The 22,773-nt window shown below is 45.5% G+C and overlaps 2 protein-coding genes across 2 annotated transcripts; one reads left to right on the top strand and one right to left on the bottom strand.

The window, feature by feature from the left end:
* The first annotated feature begins 5,574 nt into the window (after positions 1-5,574).
* LOC125522870 (LMBR1 domain-containing protein 2 homolog A-like) lies at positions 5,575-13,411 on the top strand. The gene is made up of 15 exons (XM_048687918.1): positions 5,575-5,850; positions 6,471-6,547; positions 7,115-7,273; positions 7,556-7,769; positions 7,851-7,937; positions 8,025-8,167; positions 8,365-8,445; positions 8,973-9,037; positions 10,058-10,233; positions 10,606-10,736; positions 10,835-10,922; positions 11,498-11,714; positions 12,047-12,153; positions 12,263-13,034; positions 13,217-13,411. Exons 1-14 carry the CDS (start codon positions 5,683-5,685, stop codon positions 12,737-12,739), a joined length of 2,190 nt encoding a protein of 729 aa, XP_048543875.1. The 5' UTR covers positions 5,575-5,682; the 3' UTR covers positions 12,740-13,034; positions 13,217-13,411.
* On the bottom strand, positions 13,330-14,336 carry LOC125522871. Its single transcript, XM_048687919.1, has one exon. It carries the CDS (start codon positions 14,102-14,104, stop codon positions 13,643-13,645), a length of 462 nt encoding a protein of 153 aa, XP_048543876.1. The 5' UTR covers positions 14,105-14,336; the 3' UTR covers positions 13,330-13,642.
* Positions 14,337-22,773: the final 8,437 nt, after the last annotated feature.

Genomic DNA, 22,773 nt, shown 5'->3' with positions numbered 1-22,773 from the left:
GGTCATGGGCCCAACGATAATTCTTCGCTGTGCCATACCAATTGACTCAAACATAGGTGGCTCCGGCCACCGCCCTCTCCTTGGAGAATTTGTGTCTCGTTTTTGGTCTGTGTTGTCTCTTGCTTCTCTTCCTTCATGCCGAGCTTGTGCTTGTGCTGTCCTTTGTGTTAGCTCGTTAGTGTGGTCTTTCGCTTGAAGGTTCATTGCTTCGGTGTTCTCTCGGTTGGTTGAAACTGCTCTTTCTTGAGTTCACGGTACTACCACGGCCTGCCACGGTACTACCGCGAGGGGAGCGCGCGGTACTTCCGCACCCAGCGCGGCAGAATTTTTTTCTGCCGCCTGGGGGAGCGGTACTACGGCCTCGGTGCGGTACTTCTGCCCGGGTGGTACTACCGCAATGACGTGCGGTACTACCGCGTGAGAAGTGCATGGTACTTCCACACCCGGCGCGACAGCAATTTTTACTACCGCCTGGGGGAGCGGTACTAAAGCCACGGTGCGGTACTTCCGCCCGGGGCGATACTACCGCGATGACGTGCGGTACTACCGTGCGGTCGAGGGGCGTGGGGGGGTTAAACACGGGCAGGGGGAGTTCTAACTCCCCCATACCCATTCGTCTCTCTCCCCACTCCGTCTCTCTCTCTCTCTCTCTCGCTCAAGAACGACACCGGAGGTCCTTGCCGGATCTTCGTCTCCGGCCGCTCTCCTCGGATTCTAACCGGTGGGATCGTTCCCCACCACTCCCTCTTGCCATGGAACAAGGTTTCTCCCCAATCCCTTCCTTTTTCTTGTTCGTCTTGTTGTTTTTAGGTTTTGGGGAGATGCAAGTTGTTCGTGCGATTTTAGGTCAAATCTTTGCAAGAGTAGGATATAGGAGAGTGGTTTTGTGTAGTGATGGTACTTGCTATAGTTGTCCCGTGATGGATTTGATCGACCGTAGTACCGCGTGTTGACACGGTTGTGCTCAGATCTCCGTGGCCGTTACGGATCTGCAACCGTGCGGTACTACCTCTCTTCAGGTGCGGTACTACCGCGCGTCCGGTACTACCGCCCTACTAGTGCGGTACTACCGCGTCGCTGGTACTACCGCTCCTTGGAGCGGTACTACCGCACGTGGCGCAACACACGCTACTACCGTTGTCTCAAATCCCTCTTGGGGCACTTCTCACGTGCTATGTCTACTTGTTTCACCCATTTTGTTGTGGTCTTTGCATTGATCCTTCTCGCGTTTCATGCGTGGTTGTTTGTGGTGTATGTTTTAGGTGGTGGCTCAGGTGCTCCGGATCGCCGCTCCAATCCAAGTCGTAACACGGGATCCAAGCGTATGCGCAACTCAGAGGCAGCAGAGTCCGTCCCAGCTGCCGAGTCTGACGGGGAGCGTGCAAGTGACCACTCAGCTTGAGCCACCACTATTGTTGTAGGTGTCCTCTCTGTCTTTTTGGCGTCTTGATACCAAAGGGGGAGAGAATGTAGGATTTGTGAGTTGTGTCGTGTTTGGGTCAGTTGAACTTCGTGTATGTCGTTTGCTTTGGTTTGTGCTTGTGAGTCCTTCTATCATATGGTGTAAGACATATGCACTCTATCGTACCATAGTGAGCTTATTCTATCTTGTGCTTATTTCATTATGCTCTTCCCTATCTTGCTTAGTTTTAGCCTTATTGCAAGATATGCCATGTCTATAAAATATAGGGGGAGTGTTGATCCTAGTATGTGTGCCGTGCAGTCCAAAGCACTCATCGAGATAGCACACATCTAGTGGGAGCCCGTCTATATTTTAGAGACTTGGGGTTTGCCCTTGCTCTTTGCATTATACTCTTGTGCAAATCCCGTGTTGTCATCAATCCACCAAAAAGGAGGAGATTGTAAGGGCATTTTATCCCTTAGTTGGTTTTGGTGATTAATGACAATACTTTTGCGGACTAATCATGTGCATCAAATATTTCAGATATATATTGACCAGGCACAAGATGAGTTGGTTCCCCTTGAAGGCTATGGAAGATGGCGTTTCTCTATGTTTCTTTTCGGTGGTATTGAGTCGTAGGAAAGCCGTACTATTAAGAGGGGGTCCGTGTCGGAAAGGGTGGGTGGATTCATCACGTACACATCTTCCTTTGTACCTCCTTTTCTTCTAGCCTTTGGAGCATCCTATGTTTCCTTGTCTATGCGAATATTGCTCGTGCTTGCTGAACTAGGGTGTGCGGTAGTACTGCTCCTCAGAGCGGTAGTACCGCAAGCTCCCACGGTAGTACCACATCCTGTCAAGCGGTAGTACTGTGGCTGGAGTCCAGATGTTGTCACCCTCTCCCTAGTGGGTGGCACCCATCACGGTAGTACCGCGCACTGGGCACGGTAGTACCGTGGTATCTGGCTTAGTTTCGCAAGTATGCGGCGGTAAGGGGCGGATGAAATTTTTTTCATCCGCGCCTAGCGCGGTAGTATCGCTGCTGGCTTATGGTACTACCGCGTCGGGTTTTTGCATCGACTCCAACTCTGCGGAAGTAGCCATTGATGTAATTTATTATATTCGTTCCTTCCCATCTCTGATCAATCCCTGCCTTGCGGTAGTACCGCAAGGGGGCGCGGTAGTACCACGCCAGCAGTACTGCCGCCCTCTGCCTTAGTGCATTTTGGGCTATTCTGGTCTCTGCTGCGTGTGCGGTAGTACCGCGGGGCCCTGCGGTAGTACCGCGTGCCCCTGCGGTAGTGCCGCGTTGCGCAGGCTGAGTTGGTGAATAACGGTTGGCTTTGTTCTTCTACTATATAAGGGGTGTCTTCTTCCTCTAGTTGACTACCTCTTCCACCTCCAAGCTCCATTAATGCTGTAAGCTCCATTTTCGCCCGATCTCTCTTCCTAGCCAATCAAACTTGTTGATTTGCTCGGGATTGGTTGAGAAGGCCCTGATCTACACTTCCACCAAGAGAAATTTGATTCCCCCATCAATCCCTAGCGGATCTTGTTACTCTTGGATGTTTGAGCATCCTAGACGGTTGAGGTCACCACGGAGCCATAGTCCATTGTGGTGAAGCTTCGTGGTGTTGTTGGGAGCCTCCGATTAAGTTGTGGAGATAGCCCCAACCTTGTTTGTAAAGGTCCGGTCGCCGCCTCCAAGGGCACCAATAGTGGAATCATGGCATCTCGCATTGTGTGAGGGCGTGAGGAGAATACTGTTGCCCTAGTGACTTCTTGGGAAGCATTGTGCCTCCACACCGCTCTAACGGAGACGTACTTCCTCTCAAAAGGAAGGAACTTCAGTAACACATCCTCGTCTTCACCGGGTCCACTCTTGGTTATCTCTTACCTTTACTTGTGCAAGTTTATTAGTGTTACTTCTCTTGCTTACTTGTGTGTTCATTGATGTTGCATCATATAGGTTGCTCACCTAGTTGCACATCTAGACAACCTACTTTGATGCAAAGTTTAATTTGGTAAAGAAAAGTTAAAAATTGTTAGTTGCCTATTCACCCCCCTCTAGTCAACCATATCGATCCTTTCAGCAGCATTGTGCGCCACATGCCGCAGCGTGCATTGTCTGTGCTTCGCAGCAGCTCGCCTCCTCCACGGCATCTACACGGGGCTGGACGACACCCAGTTTTTCGGTTTCATTTTTTTTGCTGCTTTTTTCTGTTTCTATTTTTCTTCTTTGGAATAATTAGGAATTTAAAAAAATTACTAGTTCCAAAAAAGTGAATTTTGTACAAATGTTCTAAAAATCCAAAAAAACTGGTTTAAAAAAATGTGTATTATGTTAAAAAATTCTCTTTAATTTGGAAAAATAGTGAATTCAATTTTTTTTATCAATTTTATAAAAATGTGTGATTTAAAATAATCATGTTTTAAAATGGTTTGTTAACAATGTTTAAAATATTGAAAACAATGGTCAGGAATTTAAAAAATTGCTCTACAATTTTTAAAATTCCTGAATTTAGAAATGTTCACTGATTCAAGAAAATCAAGAATTTAAAAATGTCATCGAAAACAAAAAATGTTTCTGAATTCCAAAAGTTGTTCCTTAATTACAAAAATGTTCTCCTATGCAAAAAACTTGTTTGCGAGTTCCAAAAAATGTACACAATTTAATAAATGTTCATGAAATTCGAAAAATGCTCATGAATTTGAAAAATGATCGCATTTACAGAAATATGATGAACATATTTTGAATTCGACGAACAGATGTTGAAATCAAAAAATGTCCACCCTGATTTGAAAAATGTTTATGAATTTTAAAAATATTCACAATTTCAAAAATATGACGATTTTTTTAATTCGGCAAATACCCAGCCCGATTTGAAAATTTGTTCACTGATTTTAGAAAATCAAAGAAAAATAATAAAAATGAAATAAGAAAATAAAAATGAAAAAGGTAAAAAGAAAGGAAATGACAAAAAATGAAAAAGAAAAAGAAAAGCCGCAAGGAGAAACAAAATAAATGATCTGGGAAGGTTCTACAGCCTTCTCAAAACCAAAATTGAGCTAGTTTGGGCAGGCCCAAATTCTATACTAAGCGGGCGTGGTGAGGTACGCGTGCCAAATATGAGAACGCCATCTCGCTATAAGGGAGAAATTTGCATTCATTTGGCGGGCCTCATTGAAACCTTCATATGTTTGTTTTTTTAACCAACATGCCCCATAATCGGTTTCCCTTCAAGAAACCGCCACAAAGTTGCAACAGAATACCAAAACAAGGGAGATTAGCCCAAACCCGGGTCAAGCCTTCATACGTTAAGATCCGTTTAGTGTTTCTGTTTCCATGCATGCTAGAAACCATGGACCAGAGTCGCCTAGAAAACTACGGACAAGCGTGTTTAGCTAGAGGCACCTTTACTAATCTGAATGACCAACACCTGACCATAGCGCCAAACGATGCCTACGAGTGACTGATGGTTACAGTTTTGCCCTCACGACTCAAGACCAGACGATCCAAAGTCATCTCTTAATTTTCCTTACTGCTAATAAGTAATAACAGGTTGGTGAAACCAACCAGCTTGACAGTAGTATATGCATTTTTCTCTTTTTGAGATAGACAGTAGTATATCTGTGCATACATGTTGATTCAGTCCGCAGCCGACTAGCCGAGCATGCGTTCGGATTGTCAACTTACGCCGGGGCGATGAATGATGATGCACCGAGCCCCGTACCTTCCATCCTGCAGCGAGCAACAACCACCGTGTTCTTCTTGACGCGGTCCGTGTTAGCGAAAACACTTGTTAATTGCTCCGCCAAATTACCCGAGAACGACCGTACGCAGAGTACTTATTAGGATGACTGCGTCAGTAGTAGTATGGTTTTTCCTGCAAGGTTGATTGGGCCAGGACATTTTGCTCGTCGGTAGCTTTCTTTTGGACGCGGCCCGGGTGGAGGGAGGAGGAGGCGACCGGGAAGCGGTCCAAGTCCAAAAGGAAAGGGGCTGCGCGCGCGCGTGGGTGTGCAGCGTGCTTACCTCAGCGGGCCGGGGAATCGGGCCCACTCCGGGCCACGTAGGCCGCTGAACCGGTCCGGCCCCACCAACTCCTCCCTCGAGCTGCCTCCGCGCCCACGCTTTTTAACCGGTGGCCTCCTTCCTTTTCATTCCCCGCCACGCCGCACCACCGACCTCGTCCCTCCCGCTCGGCCTCTCCGCTCTCCGCCCATCGACGACGCACGGGAGACGAGGCGGCGGCCGGTGGGAGGAGCGGGGCGGCGAGATGTGGGTCTTCTACCTGATAGCGCTGCCGCTGACGGTGGGGATGGTGGCGGCCACGCTGCGCTACTTCGCCGGCCCCGCCGTGCCGCTCCACGTCCTCGCCACCGTCGGCTACGCCTGGCTCTGCTCCCTCTCCTTCGTCATCCTCGTCCCCACCGACATCTACACGGTGCGATCCCGGCGCCGCCTCCTCTATCTCGGTTTGCTTGCTTGCTTGCTGCTCCTCGCTCGGTGTCGCTGTGCGATTGCTACTGTAGTTGGTAATTGACATTCCGGCGAATCGAGAAACTAGGTTGTTCCTGCCCGTGCGTGCGGATTCGGCATCATCAACTGCCGGTCTGGGAAGTGGCATGGAATTGGGTACTGTGGTGCGCTGTAGAACAGAGATTTTTTATGAGCCGCCAGCGTTCGTGAATCGTGAGTCCATTCATGGCGTGTTGGCGTAGAAGTGAGAATGCGGGGTGTCGCGGTTCGTCGGCGTGTTTGTGATGTTTGTGCTGAAACTTGCAAGCGTGAAATGGGGTTTCACATCCGTAACGCTGTAGATTAAGGAGTTTGCCCTGGTCCTCCAACTTCAGATATTTACCCCCAAAAAATTCGTCGTTACAGTTGGTATATATGTATATTTTTTAGAACAGGTACGGATTTATTCTTGATAGAATTGTAATGTGAAGGCAGGCAAAATGCCGTACTGTTGTTACATTGTACTCATACATGGTTACTGATGTAGACTCTTCTATTCTACTATTGTTCTGTGTTCTGATCTCCTATTCCATTACCTGACTACAGACAATTACCGGCAACCAAAAGGGTGACGTGGGATTCTTTTGGAGCTGGTCTTATTGGAGCTCGTTTGTCCTAGCATGGTATGCTACTGATCACAATAACTTGTGTTGACTCGTGCGCTAACTGGCTAATGATGAGGTGAAAACTTTTTCGAGAAAATGATGAGGTGAAAACTTGAAGTGTCCTTTTCATGACATGTAAGGTCTGAAACTGCTGCCTTGGTTTTCAATTGCCGAATCGGTCAATGGCACATATGCTTAGCCTTCTTGAGCGCACGCTTCTTCGTTGGTTTGTGTAGTTTAATGATTTGACCAAACATTTCGGTGAACTTAACTATATTACATCCTTATCTGAACATGACTGCATATTATATTGACTGTTGGACATCCCTTAAATTCTTTTGGAGCTGGTCTCAATGGAGTATTATCGTAGGCAGCATGACAAAATCCTGTCATTCTTTTTGTTGATGTTGCTCTTTTTCTCCTTAATTTGCGCGATTCCGATTATAGGTACTTACCTCATCTGCCTAATTGCACAATGTTTTTCGGGTGGAGCCCCTTTTTCTTGCAGAACTCTCTTTCCAGTAGTTATGTTGTTTGTCTAAATACAACACTAATTCTCATGTCAAATTATGTTCATCTGAACAGGGCTATCATTCCTACCATTAAAGGCTATGAGGATGCTGGAGATTTCACAGTTAAAGAAAGGCTGAAAACCAGTATCCGAGCAAACTTGCTCTATTATGAAATTGTGGGATCTATCGGCTTTTTTGGAATAGTTTTGATTATAATCATGCATCATGATTGGTATGTACTCATTTTTCGTGTCTCAACTGCGCTTACATATTGTACGACCCATCTAATATCTGTGTGTAGTTCAGACATATGTGAGATTTTTGATTTGAGCTGTTTGGGTCTGCTCTAGTGGAACAAATAGGAACTGTATTATAACTTCTTCAGTCTGAACTTTATCCAGTTTGAACTATTTCAATTCTTCTCACCAATTGTTTTCATGTCTTCATTCCAATTTGTGATCATCGGAGAATAGGTTCAACTTTTTCTTCGCTGAAAGAATGCTATTGTTTGCAGGGGTGGTGCTATCTTGGGCTTTGCTATGGCATGCTCAAATACCTTTGGACTAGTGACAGGTGCCTTTCTTCTTGGTTTTGGCTTGAGCGAAATTCCAAAGGATATATGGAGAAATGCTGATTGGACTCGCCGTCAAAAAATTCTCTCTCACATGGTTGCAAAGATGACTGTAAAACTTGATAATGCTCGCCAAGAATATTGCAACACAATCACTGTATGTACTTCTCTGGGTTCTTAAACTGTCATCTCATGATTATTGCATTCTTCTTAAGGCATGTTCCTTTCCTTGTCTAAGGTTGTTCAAGCCACATCAAAACAAATGTCCAAGCGTGACCCACTAAGGCCTTTTATGGATATTATTGATAATATGCTAGCTCAAATGGTATGGATGCCCAGGTACCGTTATAAATTGATATTTACATATTTTAATTATTCATAATAACTCACAAGCTCAAATCTATTTCTTCAGCTGAGAGATGACCCACTGTTCAAGCTTTCTGGTGGAAACAAACTAGCAGAAAATGATATGGATTATGATACTGACGAGAAAACGATGGCTGCACTTCGACGTCGACTTAGGATAGCTCATGAGGAGTACTGTAGGTGTAAAAGGTACAATATGCTAAACTAGCACATCTTAGTATCTTTTAGTGTGCATTTATGATTAAATTCTTGCAAACAACTCCTAAAGTTCGAAAATAAAATTCACACCCTTGTACAATTTTGTTGCGCTCATTTTCTGTACAATTCCAGACCATATTTTTGCTGCTCTTAATTGTAACTATTTAACCGTACTTGATTGTTTGCAGCAAATATACGACTTCTGTCATGGAAGCCCTTGAACTGGAAGACACAGTGACAAATTATGAGCAACATGATGCAGACGGATGGTACGTATTGACTTCTTACTTTACAGATAAATGGTTGTGTCAGACTGTCAGTTTGTGCATAAATTTGATAGTTAATGTCTTGATACAACTTCTGAGAAATCTTTGAAATATTTTGATTTATGTTTTGCTCTGTTCAACCATATACTGTGGTAACCTATGTCGGGGAGATATGTTGTAGTATTTACACTGCCGCTAAATAGTCAGTTGAAGCGATTACTTGGTCCATCGAGGATGATAGTGGGTATTGCACTGTTGCATATTTGTGAAGCAGGTTTGGTTGGCTTTGTTATCATGTAGGAGAAAGCAGTAAATAACATAATAAACAAATACTGTTTTTTCTCGAACACGCACCCAATTGTGTGTCATTTTGTAGACATTCTTAAAATGTTAGTAAACTATACTTGTTAATATTACCCTCACCACAACAATCAGCATGCATTGCAAGCTGGTTATCAGCTATCTTCATGCCAAATCTTTGGGCCATCAGTTCGAAGCACTGATAACTTACTTTCTGTTTGTTCTTACAGGAAATATGTATCAGATTTAAGGGAAAGTCGATCAGGCACACTAGGATCCTTCCTTGACCATATAGGTATGTTCCTACAATCCAGATTTGGAATATCTTGTCATATCTCTTTACCAGCGTGCCAATTGAAAATGCCTTACATGAGCGAGAATTTTTGGCTCCCAAGTCCCATGGAGTTCGAAATTTCGCAAAATCAAAAACCAATTTTCTAAGTCTCATTTTCTTAAACAAGCACACACACAGAGAGAGATGGATGTATAATTAATGTATGTAAATTTTCATAATGAAATACGTCTTGATGTGATCTACAAAAGAAAAATCATCAACTTCTTCAGTGAATAGTACATGTTGCTAGAAATTCATGACTTTGTTTTTATTTTTTTGTGCAGCTCACATCAAAACATATTTCATCATGAAACGTTGCAAACATGTAGTATACATCCCTATATACATGTGTAAGTTTTTTCATAATTATTGAAACATAAAATGATAATTTTTGAAATTTTCAAAATTCGGGCTATATGGCGCCCGAGCTCCATTTGTAATCTCCAACCTTCACAGGATCAGATAATTTCTGTTAGTCAAATGTTGAGCAAAATTGGAGACTAGACCCCACTTTGTCCTCTTAGCCAATCCTCAAAAATATGAACTACAGTATGAGTTGGAGCAATGTTAAAAGCCATGCAAAACAAGCTGAAGGGCAATCAAAGAAGAGGTGTTGAATATAATCTTCCTCCTGATAAAATAAATTACTACCAATCCAAGTTGCTGTTTATTATTATGACTACCCTACTCAAGTACCACAAGAATATTTAAATTTTCAGAGGGAGTTCAAATTTTCAAATTTGTTCGCGATGGAAGTGGAAGTGGGAATTGACTAGAGCCGCATACACAGATTGCACCAAGAAAATCCCACTAGCATGTAGATTCCGCATAATAAAGCTTGAACCGCTCACGCAAGTTAGCATAGGCCCAATACCAATGGATCTTTTACAGAGCTTTCCTACACACCAACAATTTTATGTTAATCTCCCTGGCCTGTCCTAAATTCATGGAACTGACTTGCGAACACCTTCACATTTTCAGAGTTCATTTGGCGCTGTATACTGTTAAACCGACTCCTGAAAGTTCTTTCTGTTCTCCTTGGTTGCATCTCAGCTGCCATATTGTTGGCTGAGGCCACTTTGCTGCCAACTGGTGTCCATTTGTCACTTTTTTCTGTTCTTATAAATGCTGCAGGAAAGCAAGAAATTTTAGTCCAGGTAAGAAATTAATTAATTTAAGTGTGTAGCATTGCCTTGTGTTTGAAGTAGAATCTGAAATATTTCCTCCAGCTTGCAGCCAACTTATGGGAAGTTTGTTATCTATGATCACCGATAATCACCACTTTATTTCTATTCTTATAGCTGTACATATACAGAAAAAAATCAATTCTGTAGAAGGTGCACTTGCCATTAATTTGGAAGAAAAAACACGCAATGACCACATTTAAAAAGTCTGTGGTGTAAACATACTTCTTTTGCAAGACTGTTTAGTCACATGCATATACCTTTACTTGCTTGTACATTCATCATGAAAGAAATGACCTTTGAAATACTAATTTTAACGCTTTGCCTGCTAATACCACTTAACAGGTTGTTGCATTTGCTCCACTGATGTACATGTGCATTTGCACATATTATCCGCTCTTTAGGATAGGGATGATGGTGGTCTATTCACTGACTCCAGGACAAACTAGCTCTGTCAGCCTGCTTATGATCTGCTCGTAAGTCTTCCGGTTTCCTACTATTTGATGTTTCAAGGGCGTCAATCCAACCTTTTTTGCACGCTGTCCTGAGTTTTGCATCAAATGTGTTTTTTCAGAATGGTTGCAAGATACGCACCTGCTATTTCTTACAACTTTCTGAACCTCGTTCATCTTGGTGGTGATGTTAGAACTACTTTTGAGAAGGTAATAGTTTTTGATATGCTCCTTTTCTGCATTGCTTGTTACCACTCTTTTGTACTCCTCCTCATGAATTTGTAGATTTTAAGCAATCCTCCTCATGAATAGGTTTTGTCGATATGTAGGGAATACAAAAGCAGCGATAGTCTTCTATTGCTTTCCATTTTGTTGGAGAAAAAGGGAATTCTAACCAAGAAAGTTACAGGGACATGCAGCTGTTTCTGACAAATTCCACCTATGGCACAAATCTGAGCTCAGTACAAATGAGTAGCACAAAAAAAAATCACCTGCTATAGCGCAAATCATACCCAGACTTTCCATTCAACAGTACTCCCATAGTTCCATTAGCTTTCATTCTACTACAAAATTTGCTCATGGGAAGAAAAAAGAGGATTGGCTACTGTTTACCTTAATAATGTGCAGCAAGTAGTTCTGATATTCTTGTGTCTAGGTGATAACACAGTGTTGGTTCATTTTTGATGCAAAAGTTCAGCTGCTTCCTATTCTGCATGCTTACTGTTTACCTGCTAGATAAGCCCTAGTTAACTGCTGGATAAATAATCTCTTGTGCTATTATGCAGAGGATGGGGAGCATTGATGATGCAGTTCCTTTCTTTGGGAGAAACTTCAACAGAATATATCCACTCATTATGGTTGTTTATACTATACTGGTCGCGGGCAATTTCTTCGGCTATCTGTTCGAAATATTTGGAAGCTGGAAAAGGTTCAAATTCTGGACCGAGGAAGAAGAGGATACAAACGGATTTGATCCATCTGGAGTGATGATTCTGCAGAAAGGTAAGTCGCTGCTCATGTATCTTGACGGATATCTTTTCTTTCACTCCACAGTCCACACATGCTTGGTTTTTTTTTTGTCATACCGCTTGATCTTACACGATTTCAGTACGGTATTCCTTCTGCAAATAATTTTTTAACTGAACTGGTAGCAACAAATATATGTTTTTTTTCGAGAAGGGGAGCAGCATAAATAATCTGGTGTTTCCCGTTTGACTGGTCGAACCTTTAATCAATCATTTTTTCTCAGTCAAGCCTGTTGCTGCTCAGTCACTAGCTTAGCTTTTCCTATCAGATGGTATTGCCTGCCTGAATATGATGTGTTTCATCTGCAGAAAGATCTTGGATCGAGCAAGCGCGCAAACTCGGCGAGCAGGTCACTCCATTGGCAAGAAACTTCAGTTCCGTTAGCGAAGACGTTGAATCTGGAACCATGCTACAGGTGTGAATTTTTTTCTCTGGGCGTCTGCTTGTCCACCATGATTGTTAATTCTTAGGGTGCCTGGAGACCTCACTCTCATTTCATACTTCTATCTATCTGTTCTCCACAGGGTGTAGAAAAGTTGGTGGTGATAAAAGCAGCTCCACATTCTCCCAAAAGGGAAGGAGGAGCCCAGTCAAAATATGGTGTCAACGCTGACCACAAATACTCCTCCATCACAGAACAGCCCAGCAGTCAAAAGTCAGTTAAACAAGTGAAAGAGGAAACCCGTTCCACTTCCACCTCTGTTCTGCTCGAAGCAGGGGACTCTGAAAACCCATCTCCTCCTGTTAGTGTGGTGCCAGATTTATCAGCTGGAACCGCGTCGAGATGGGCGTCGATGAAGGCGGGGTTTCGGAGCTTCAAATCGAGCATGAGTGCCAAGAGGCTGCTTCCTTCGAGCCTGTCGCGCACGAGCTCGTCGACGTCGGACTCGCTGGACGAGATCTTCCGGGGGTTGAAACGTCACTCGAGCAACCCACGGGCGGATGTGGAGTACCTTGACGAGGATGACAGCGCCCTCGAAACGGATCGAGCGATTCGATGATCGACGAGGTGGTTTGACATGTCCAAAGTTTTTCCTTTTTTTTTTGGAACTGTGACATGTGCAAAGTTAGAGTATGAAAGGGAGGTACAGAATGTATAGTCCCTCGGAAATGGTATAGAAGGTATAGAAAAACCTAGGTACGCTATAGGATCCCCGAAGTGAAAACGAAGGGGTAGAATGTGTACATAGGTCACAAATTCGCGTCAAATGGCGAAGGATGTAAACATCAAATTGAAACCAGTTCTGTGATGGTCCCAAAATGGCGAAGGCTCGTCCCTGGTGTTCAAGAAAACAGGTCAGTTGCAAACACTTTTGATGTTTCGGAGCTCTACTAGGTGCTCATCTTTTATTTCTTTCTTTTTTTGCGAAAAGGTGTTCATCGTTTTTGCTTCCTATTTGCCTGCCTCTGAAGCAAAACCAACACGCTTATTCCAGCTGTACAATGTTCGGGTCAAAAAAACTGTACAATGTTGACAGGCTCAGCTGTCAGATGCAACCTACGGAGCTAGTGAATCTCGCCAGCACGACAAGGAAACATCCACCAGTTCGATGGCGACGGGGAAACGAACAAACAAACGAACAACGCGATCGAGTCGAACGCAAGCTCTTTCATTGGAGACCGATGATCTGTGCTGTACAAAAATGGACGAGCCATTAGGCTGTCCTTCATTCCATCCACCAAGACTAGTACTCTTCCAACAACCGCGCACCAAACCCGAAAGAAACAGCGAGAAAGACGCCGGATTAGACGAGCAGAGCAGGTGATCCATCCATCCATCCATCCGGCCACGTAGGCTCCGCTCTGGAACAGCACAGCACACGACCCAGAACCAGAAACCAACCAACCAACCGAGCAAATGTCGCTCAACCGACTGGCCGCGCGGCCTCCCGCTCGCCGGAGGTTCAGAACAGCGACGCCGCCCGCTTGTGCGGCGGCGCGGCGGCGGCGCCCTTCTTCACGGACGCCACCGAGCAGCCGTCCCTCCTGTACCAGCTCGCCTGCTGCAGCCGGGTCCAGAAGTTGCCCCTCTTCGCCGGCTTCTTCTCCTCGGCTGGCGCAGTCCCAACCTCCTTCTTGCCGTGGTGACCGCCCGCGGCCGCCTCCGGCACGTCCTGCCGCATCAGCATCCCCAGCCTCGCCCGGCGCGCCTCGCGGCAGGGCGGCGCCGTCTGGGCCGACGCGACGCTCGCCGCCCCGGACGAGGACGCCGACGACGGCTCGGAGGCGGCGGCAGACGCGGCGGCGGAGAGGCGCGAGAGGCGGTCGCTGAGGCAGAAGGGGCAGACGCCGGCCGCGTGCCGGTGGCTCGGGTGCCTCCTGCACCGCGCCGCGTCCGCCTCCTTGGACTTGCCCGCCGCGGCCATGGCGATCCCGTCTAGCTCGGAGGATGCCGGCTGGCTGGAAGACTAACGGTGGCCGTGTGCGCGTGCGCGTGGTGGTGGCGATGGGATGCGGGCGTGTGCGTCGTCCTATTTATTGGCCGTTCTGGCAGCGGGGCGGGGAGCTTCGCGGGTGGTGCCGGGGAGCTGGCCGCGTCGGGCGCCGTACGGTGCCTGGGGGGCGTGGCCGATCGGATGGTGGGGTGAGTCTGGGGCGCGTGTGTGTGATTGGTGGCATGGGCATTTGCCGGATGATTGGCCCCGTTGAGTGCGGCAGTCGGCTGCGGTCAAGAGCTCTTTTTTTTTCTCTTTGCAGTCAATAGTTTTTTTTTGCGGGGGACAGTCAGGAGCTGTTTAGCCGTAAAAGATCTTGCAAAGTGTTTGTGCTGTTGAGTGGAGGCGTACTACAACATGATGGCTGAGGAATCGGGAGCATTATCGGCAGGAGATGGCTCCTCCTCCCCCCTCCCCTCCCCGCCGTCCGCTCCCTTGCCCGCAGCGCCGCCCGCCCCCTTGCTGGTGGCCTCCGCTTCCCACTCGCCACGGTACGTCGACCTGGCTCATGCGTCTCTGCGCCTCTTCCTGGGCCTTGGTGACGAGGTCAATCTCGCCCACCTTACACGCCTGCCCGCCTCCTGCTTTGAACCTTCAGATCACCTTCTTTGTCTCGCCATCTCCTTCCCTAAGCTCTGGTTCGATGAACTGCTCGCCGGAGCTCTTCTCCAGGCCTTCATTGGAGGGGTTGCGTGCTGCTTCAACGTGCGCTATCTTCAAGACCAGACCTTCCTCTTCTCAGTCTCGCAGGCCGGGTTTGCGTCAAACCTCCTTCGTCTCCGTTCCATCCACCACCGCCTTTTCTCTTTCCGCTTCCTTCCGGTCTCTTCACCACTGCCATCCTCGCCGACTTTGACTGCTGCTCCTTCCTGCAGATCCCTCTCGGATCTGCTCCTCCTGCATCATGCCACTGGCCTCAAGTTTGAGAATGCCGCCTGGACTCGCCTCAAGTCCTTTGTTACCGTCCCCTTGGCCCCTTCGGCGTCAGCTTGCCGGCTACTAGTCAGCTTCCTCTAGTTCCCCCTCCCTCTCTCGCCTATTCTCTGTGATCTCATCCTTCACTGCATGTTTGGCGGTGATCCTCTGCAGTTTCACTCCGCCCCCGCTGTTGTCGACGAATTCTCCTTCTCGGTTGCCAACCGAGGTGTGGGTGACCTCCTCATCTCGTTTGGCGATCTCTGAAGGCCTGGGATGGATATTCGCTTCTCGATGCCCGAACAAGCCTCCTGCGCCTCGGCAAGCATCGCTCCTCCGGTGCCCCTGGCGGCCAAGGCGATCCGGCTGCATCGAGTGATGACTGACTCGTCTCGGCCTTCGGTTAAGGTTCGTCAATTACGATACGGGTTTAAGTTTCGTTCCCATATCCTGCGTAGTTCTAAGTTACCTGTGGTTCCTCCTCCTTACACCACTTCAAACCCTACAACTCATGCTCTCCTTTGGATAAGTTTTTTTTCAGCAGTAGCTAAACCAAGTGCATGCATTGTTAAATCGACCCTGGATCATTTCTTCTCGGGTAGTGCTAGCTTTGTCATCCTTCGCTTCCAGGCTAACCTCTTCCTCACTCTTGTTTCCTCTGGGACATTTTGAATGAAATCACTCAACGGTCGCCTGTCTCTCCCCCTGGTATTACACTAGTCCTCACCTCCTCTTTTCTTGAGCCCAGTCTGCCTCGGTCCCGTTTTCGGGTCCAACCCCTCGACCAACCTTGGATGCCAAGGAAACAGGCGTCCCTGCCTCGCCCATGACTTGTGACGATCGCTCCCGTTCGATCCTGGGTAGCACGCCCTTGCTGCCTCCCCCTCCTATTGCCCAGCAGCTACTTCGTTTGTTTAACCAAAGCCAGGACAGCGCTGTTGTTGCGGCAATGTCCATGCCGGGCACGCGCGAGATGACGAGCGCCGCTGCCATGACATGTCCCCTCCTCCGCTCGAACCCCCACGTCCTAGGTATTCGGGAGTTGATGTAGTCGTACGTCTTCACGATCCGACCGATCCTAGTACCGATAGTACGACACCTCTGTGATATGCACACGTTCGGTTCGGTGACGTCCCACGAACTCTCGATCCAGCTGAGTGTCGAGGGAGAGCTTCGTCAGCACAACGACGTGATGACGGTGATGATAATGCTACCGTCACAGTGCTTCGCCTAAGCACTACGATGATATGACCGAGGTGGATTATGGTGGAGGGGGGCACCGCACACGGCTAAGGGATCAATGATCAACTTGTGTGTTCTAGGGTGCCCCCTGCCCCCGTATGTAAAGGAGCAAGGGGGAGGCCGGTCGGCCCTTGGGGCGCGCCAGGAGAGGAGGAGTCCTCCTCCTAGTAGGAGTAGGACTCCCCTTTCCTAGTCCAACTAGGAGGAGAAAGGGGAAAGGAAGGAGAGGGAGAAAAGAGAAGGAAAGGGGGGCGCCGCCCCCCTTCCCTAGTCCAATTAGGACTAGAGGGAGGGGGCATGCGGCCGTGCCTTGGCCGGCCCTCTCTCTCTTCACTAAGGCCCATGTGGCCCATTAGTTCCCCCGGGGGTTTCAATACCCCCCCCCCCCCTGGCACTCCGATAATTATCTGGTGACCCCCGAAACTCATCCGGTGTCCGAATATAGTCATCCAATATATCAATATTTATGTCTCGACCATTTCGGGACTCCTCGTCATGTCCGTGATCATATCCGGGACTCCGAACTATCTTCGGTACATGAAAAACACATAAACTCATAATACCGATCGTCACCGAACGTTAAGCGTGCGGACCCTACGGGTTCGAAAACTATGTAGACATGACCAAGACACATCCCTGGTCAATAACCAATAGCGGAACCTGGATGCTCATATTGGCTCCTACATATTCTACGAAGATCTTTATCGGTCAAACCGCATAACAACATACGTTGTTCCCTTTGTCATCGGTATGTTACTTGCCCGAGATTCGATCGTCGGTATCATCATACCTAGTTCAATCTCATTACCGGCAAGTCTCTTTATTCGTTCCGTAATGCAATATCCCGCAACTAACTCATTAGTCACATTGCTTGCAAGGCTTATAGTGATGTGCATTACCGAGAGGGCCCAGAGATACCTCTCTGACAATCGGAGTGACAAATCATAATCTCGATCTATGCCAACTCAACAAACACCATCGGAGACACCTGTAGAGCATCTTTATAATCACCCAGTTATGTTGTGACATTTGATAGCACACAAGGTGTTCCTCCGGTATTTGGGAGTTGCATAATCTCATAGTCAGAGGAACATGTATAAGTCATGATGAAAGCAATAGCAATAAACTAAACGATCATTTATGCTAAGCTAACGGATGGTTCTTGTCCATCACATCATTCTCTAATGATGTGATCTCGTTCATCAAATGACAACACATGTCTATGGTCAGGAAACTTAACCATCTTTGATTAACGAGCTAGTCAATTAGAGGCATACTAGGGACACTCTGTTTTGTCTATGTATTCACACATGTACTAAGTTTTTGGTTAATACAATTCTAGCATGAATAATAATCATTTATCATGATATAAGGAAATATAAATAACAACTTTATTATTGCCTCGAGGGCATATTTCCTTCATCACCATCACTCTCCTCCGCCTGAAGAAACTGACAACTGCACCACCACTCACTACGACCGGATGGTAAAGATCGAGGCCAAGAACTTCCCTCTTGAGTTGTGGCACCCTCAGGGGCGAATTTTGTGTTCGGCCACTTTGGCGTGCTCTGCTGCGTCGACCAAAACTATCTCACTGCCGGTGACTTCACGGCGGTGCGTGCGTTCGTTCGTGTCGAAAGCGACAACGACACTCCCGATGGCTGCATCCCCCGCCTTCCTCCTAGCCAGATCGTCGACGTCAAGCTGCGCCATATCAAGACCTGGGGCATCTTTGAGGAGCTCCCTGTCCCTCTCGATGATGGCCCCGGCGACAGCAATCAAGGTGGCCCCCATGTCCACGGGGCATGGAGGTGGACCTGTGGTCGCGTTGCTCCTTGCACCGGCTCGCACTCCGCGGACGTCATGCCCCCTCCCCCCGCTACACCGCCAGTTGCGCCTCCCTCGGCCCATGATAACCCACAAGTATAGGGGATCGCAATAGTTTTCGATAAGTAAGAGTGTCGAACCCAACGAGGAGCTAAAGGTGGAACAAATATTCCCTCGAGTTCTATCGACCACCGATACAACTCTACGCACGCTTGACGTTCGCTTTACCTAGAACAAGTACGAAACTAGAAGTACTTTGTAGGTGTTGTTGGATAGGTTTGCAAGATAATAAAGAGTATGTAAATAAAAAGTAGGGGTTGTTTAGATAAAGAAACAATAAAGTAAATATAGAAAGTGTGGAAAAGTGGTGGTAGGAGTTGCAAAATTGCCCCTAAGCAATTGACTACTTTACTAGACCGATAGCAAGTATTATGTGGGAGAGGCCACTGCTAGCATGCCATCCCTGACTTGGAATTCTATGCACTTATGATTGGAACTATTAGCAAGCATCCACAACTACTAACGTTCATTAAGGTAAAACCCAACCATAGCAGAAAGATATATTGGTCCCCCTTCAATCCTGTATGCATCAATTTCTATGCTAGGTTGAAGCTTCTGTCACTCTTGCCCTCCAATACATAGTCCTATCAACATACAACTAGCCCTAGGGTGTGATCCACGCGTGCAATCATATGATGGGCACCAAAGGACAGCAACATAACCACAAGAAAATTAAATCAATCATAGCAATTCATCAACCACCGATAGGACAACGAAAATCTACTCAGACATCATAGGATGGCAACACATCATTGGATAACAATATGAAGCATAAAGCACCATGTTCAAGTAGAGGGTACAGCGGGTTGCGGGAGAGTGGACCGCTGTAGATAGAGGGGGGAAGGTGATGGAGATGTTGGTGAAGATGGAGGAGGTGTTGGTGAAGATCGCAGTGATGATGATGATGATGGCCACGGCAGCGTTCCGGCGCCACCGGAAGAGAAGGGGAGAGGGGGGCCCTTCGTCTTCTTCTTCCTTGACCTCCTCCCTAGATGGGAGAAGGGTTTCCCCTCTAGTCCTTGGCCTCCATGGCATAGCAGGGGCGAGAGCCCCTCCGAGATTGGATCTGTCTCCCTGTCTCTCTCTGTTTCTGCGTTCCCACATTCTTCCCTTTCACCGTTTCTTATATTCCCGGAGATCCGTAACTCCGATTGGGCTGAAATTTTAACACGATCTCTATCCGGATATTAGCTTTCTTCCTTGACCTCGGGCACCATCTCACATGGATTTTTCTTTCCAAAAATCATATATATTCCAAAAAAATCTCCGTCAGTTTTTATACCGTTTGGACTCCGTTTTATATGGATATTCTGCGAAATAAAAAACATGCAACAAACAGGAACTGGCACTGGGCACTGGATCAATATGTTAGTCCCAAAAATAGTATAAAAAGTTGCCAAAAGTATATGAAAGTTGTAGAATATTGGCATGGAATAATCAAAAATTATAGATATGACGGAGACGTATCAGCATCCCCAAGCTTAATTCCTACTCGTCCTCGAGTAGGTAAATGATAAAAAAGATAATTTTTGATGTGGAATGCTACCTACAATAATCTTGATCATGTAATCTAATCATGGCATGAATATTAAGATACGAGTGATTCAAAGCAATAGTCTATCATTTGACATAAAAACAATAATACTTCAAGCCCACTAATAAAGCAATCATGTCTTTTCAAAATAACAAGGCCAAAGAAAGTTATCCCTACAAAATCATATAGTCTGGCTATGCTCCATCTTCACCACACAAAATACTCACATCATGCACAACCCCGATGACAAGCCAAGCAATTGTTTCATACTTTTGACGTTCTCAAACCTTTTCAACTTTCACGCAATACATGAGCGTGAGCCATGGACATAGCACTATAGGTGGAATAGAATATGATGGTGGAGAAGACAAAAAGGAGAAGATAGTCTCACATCAACCAGGCGTATCGACGGGCTATGGAGATGCCCATCAATAGATATCAATGTGAGTGAGTAGGGATTGCCATGCAACAGATGCACTAGAGCTATAAGTGTATGAAAGCTCCAACTGAAACTAAGTGGGTGTGCATCCAACTTGCTTGCTCATGAAGACCTCGGGCATTTGAGGAAGCCCATCATCGGAATATACATGCCAAGTTCTATAATGAAAATTCCCACTAGTATATGAAAGTGATAACTCAAGAGACTCTCTATATGAAGAACATGGTGCTACTCTGAAGCACAAGTGTGGTAAAAGGATAGTAGCACTGCCCCTTCTCTCTTTTTCTCTCATGTTTTTATTTTTTTATTTTTTTTATTTTTTGGTGGGATTCTTTGGCCTCTTTTTTTATTTGGGCTTCTTTGGCCTCTTTTATTTTTTTTGTAAAGTCCGGAGTCTCATCCCGACTTATGGGGGAATCATAGTCTCCATCATCCTTTCCTCACTAGGGCAATGCTCTAATAATGATGAACATCACACTTTTATTTACTTACAACTCAATATTACAACTCAATGTCTAGAACAAAGTATGACTCTATATGGATGCCTCCGGTGGTGTACCGGGATGTGCAATGATTTAGCATAGCAATGACATCAAAAAACGGACAAGCCATGAAAACATCATGCTAGCTATCTTACGATCATGCAAAGCAATATGACAATGAATGCTCAAGTCATGTATATGATGATGATGGAAGTTGCATGGCAATATATCTCGGAATGGCTATGGAAATGCCATGATAGGTAGGTATGGTGGCTGTTTTGAGGAAGGTATATGGTGGGTTTATGGTACCGGCGAAAGTTGTGCGGTACTAGAGAGGCTAGCAACGGTGGAAGGGTGAGAGTGTGTATAATCCATGGACTCAACATTAGTCATAAAGAACTCACATACTTATTGCAAAAATCTATTAGTCATCGAAACAAAGTACTACGCGCATGCTCCTAGGGGGATAGATTGGTAGGAAAAGACCATCGCTCGTCCCCGACCGCCACTCATAATGAAGACAATCAATAAATAAATCATGCTCCGACTTCGTTACATAACGGTTCACCATGCGTGCATGCTACGGGAATCACAAACCTCAACACAAGTATTTCTACAATCCACAACTACCCACTAGCATGACTCTAATATCACCATATTTATATCGCAAAACTATTGTAAGGAATCAAACATATCATATTCAGTGTTCTACAAGTTTTATGTAGGATTTTATGACTAACCATGTGAATGACCAGTTCCTGTCATCTCTCCAAATAGATATAAGTGAAGCAAGAGAGTTTAATTCTTTCTTCAAAAGATATGCCCCCGCTCTAAAAAATATAAGTGAAGCAAAATAGCATTCTACAAATGGCGGTTGTCTATGTAAAGAGAAACAGGCAATCCAAACTTCAAATGATATAAGTGAAGCACATGAAGCATTCTATAAAGCCATACTCAAAAGATATAAGTGAAGTGCATAGAGAATTCTATAAATCAACCAAGGACTATCTCATACCAGCATGGTGCATAAAAGAAAAATGAAAACTAAATGCAAAAGACGCTCCAAGATTGCACATATCGCATGAACGAAATGAATCCGAAAACATACCGATACTTGTTGAAGAAAGAGGGGATGCCTTCCGGGGCATCCCCAAGCTTAGATTCTTGAGTATCCTTGAATATTTACTTGGGGAGCCTCGGGCATCCCCAAGCTTGAGCTCTTGCCTCTCTTCCTTCTTCTCACATCGAGACCTTCTCGATCATCGAACACTTCATCCACACAAAACTTCAACAGAAAACTCGGTTAGATCCGTTAGTATAATAAAGCAAATTACTACTCTAAGTACTATTGCAAACCAATTCATATTTTGTTTTTGCATTGTGTCTACTGTAGTATAACTTTTTCATGGCTTAATCCACTAATATAAATTGATAGTTTCATCAAAACAAGCAAACTATGCATCAAAAACAGAATCTGTCTAAAACATAACAGTCTGTAATAATCTGAACATTCACCATACTTATGATACTTGAAAAATTCTACAAAAATTAGGAAAAATAAAAAAAATTGTATAGGAAGACAGTGCAAAAATAATCATAACCATTTGACTTTCCAGCAAAAAATGTAAAATCGCGCACTACAGCCAAAGTTTCTGTCCTGCACCGTACAAACCATCAAGCAAATGTAAACATCCTAAAGGCAAACCTTGGCACATTATTTTTATAATACAATGGAATTGTACAAGGGGATAATTATTTTTATTGAAAAGTTTCTGTAATCAAGATTCACAAAGTTTCCGTGAGCATGAACAAAGTTCAAGGCTAGCTCCCACTTCAACAATGCTTGTCTTTCTCACTTTCGCTTTCCTTTTTGAAAAAGTTTTGGGTTCCCCTCTTTATTTTTGTTGTTTTTAAACTATATGAAAGCACTCAACAGAAATAAATGACTCTATAAAACTTCCGGGTTGTCTCCCTGGCAGCGCTTTCTTTAAAGCCATTAAGCTAGGCATATAGTGCTCAAGTAATGGATCCACCCGGATCCCAAGGTATATCAAAGCCAATTTTAATTAACAATGATTTGTAATTCAGTGGTGAGCACAAG

This window comes from Triticum urartu, chromosome 7, assembly GCF_003073215.2.
Source record: "Triticum urartu cultivar G1812 chromosome 7, Tu2.1, whole genome shotgun sequence".
Taxonomy (NCBI): domain Eukaryota; kingdom Viridiplantae; phylum Streptophyta; class Magnoliopsida; order Poales; family Poaceae; genus Triticum; species Triticum urartu.
Note: the sequence above shows the minus strand (reverse complement) of the source record. Positions and strands in the feature narration are given on the sequence as shown.

Coding starts and splice junctions, on each gene's coding strand:
- LOC125522870 (XM_048687918.1), top strand. CDS start 5,683: ATGTGGGTCTTCTACCTGATAGCGCTGCCGCTGACGGTGGGGATGGTG. Junction 7,770..7,850: donor AATATTGCAACACAATCACT/GTATGTACTTCT, acceptor TCCTTGTCTAAG/GTTGTTCAAGCCACATCAAA. Junction 10,234..10,605: donor AGCAAGAAATTTTAGTCCAG/GTAAGAAATTAA, acceptor ACCACTTAACAG/GTTGTTGCATTTGCTCCACT.
- LOC125522871 (XM_048687919.1), bottom strand. CDS start 14,104: ATGGCCGCGGCGGGCAAGTCCAAGGAGGCGGACGCGGCGCGGTGCAGG.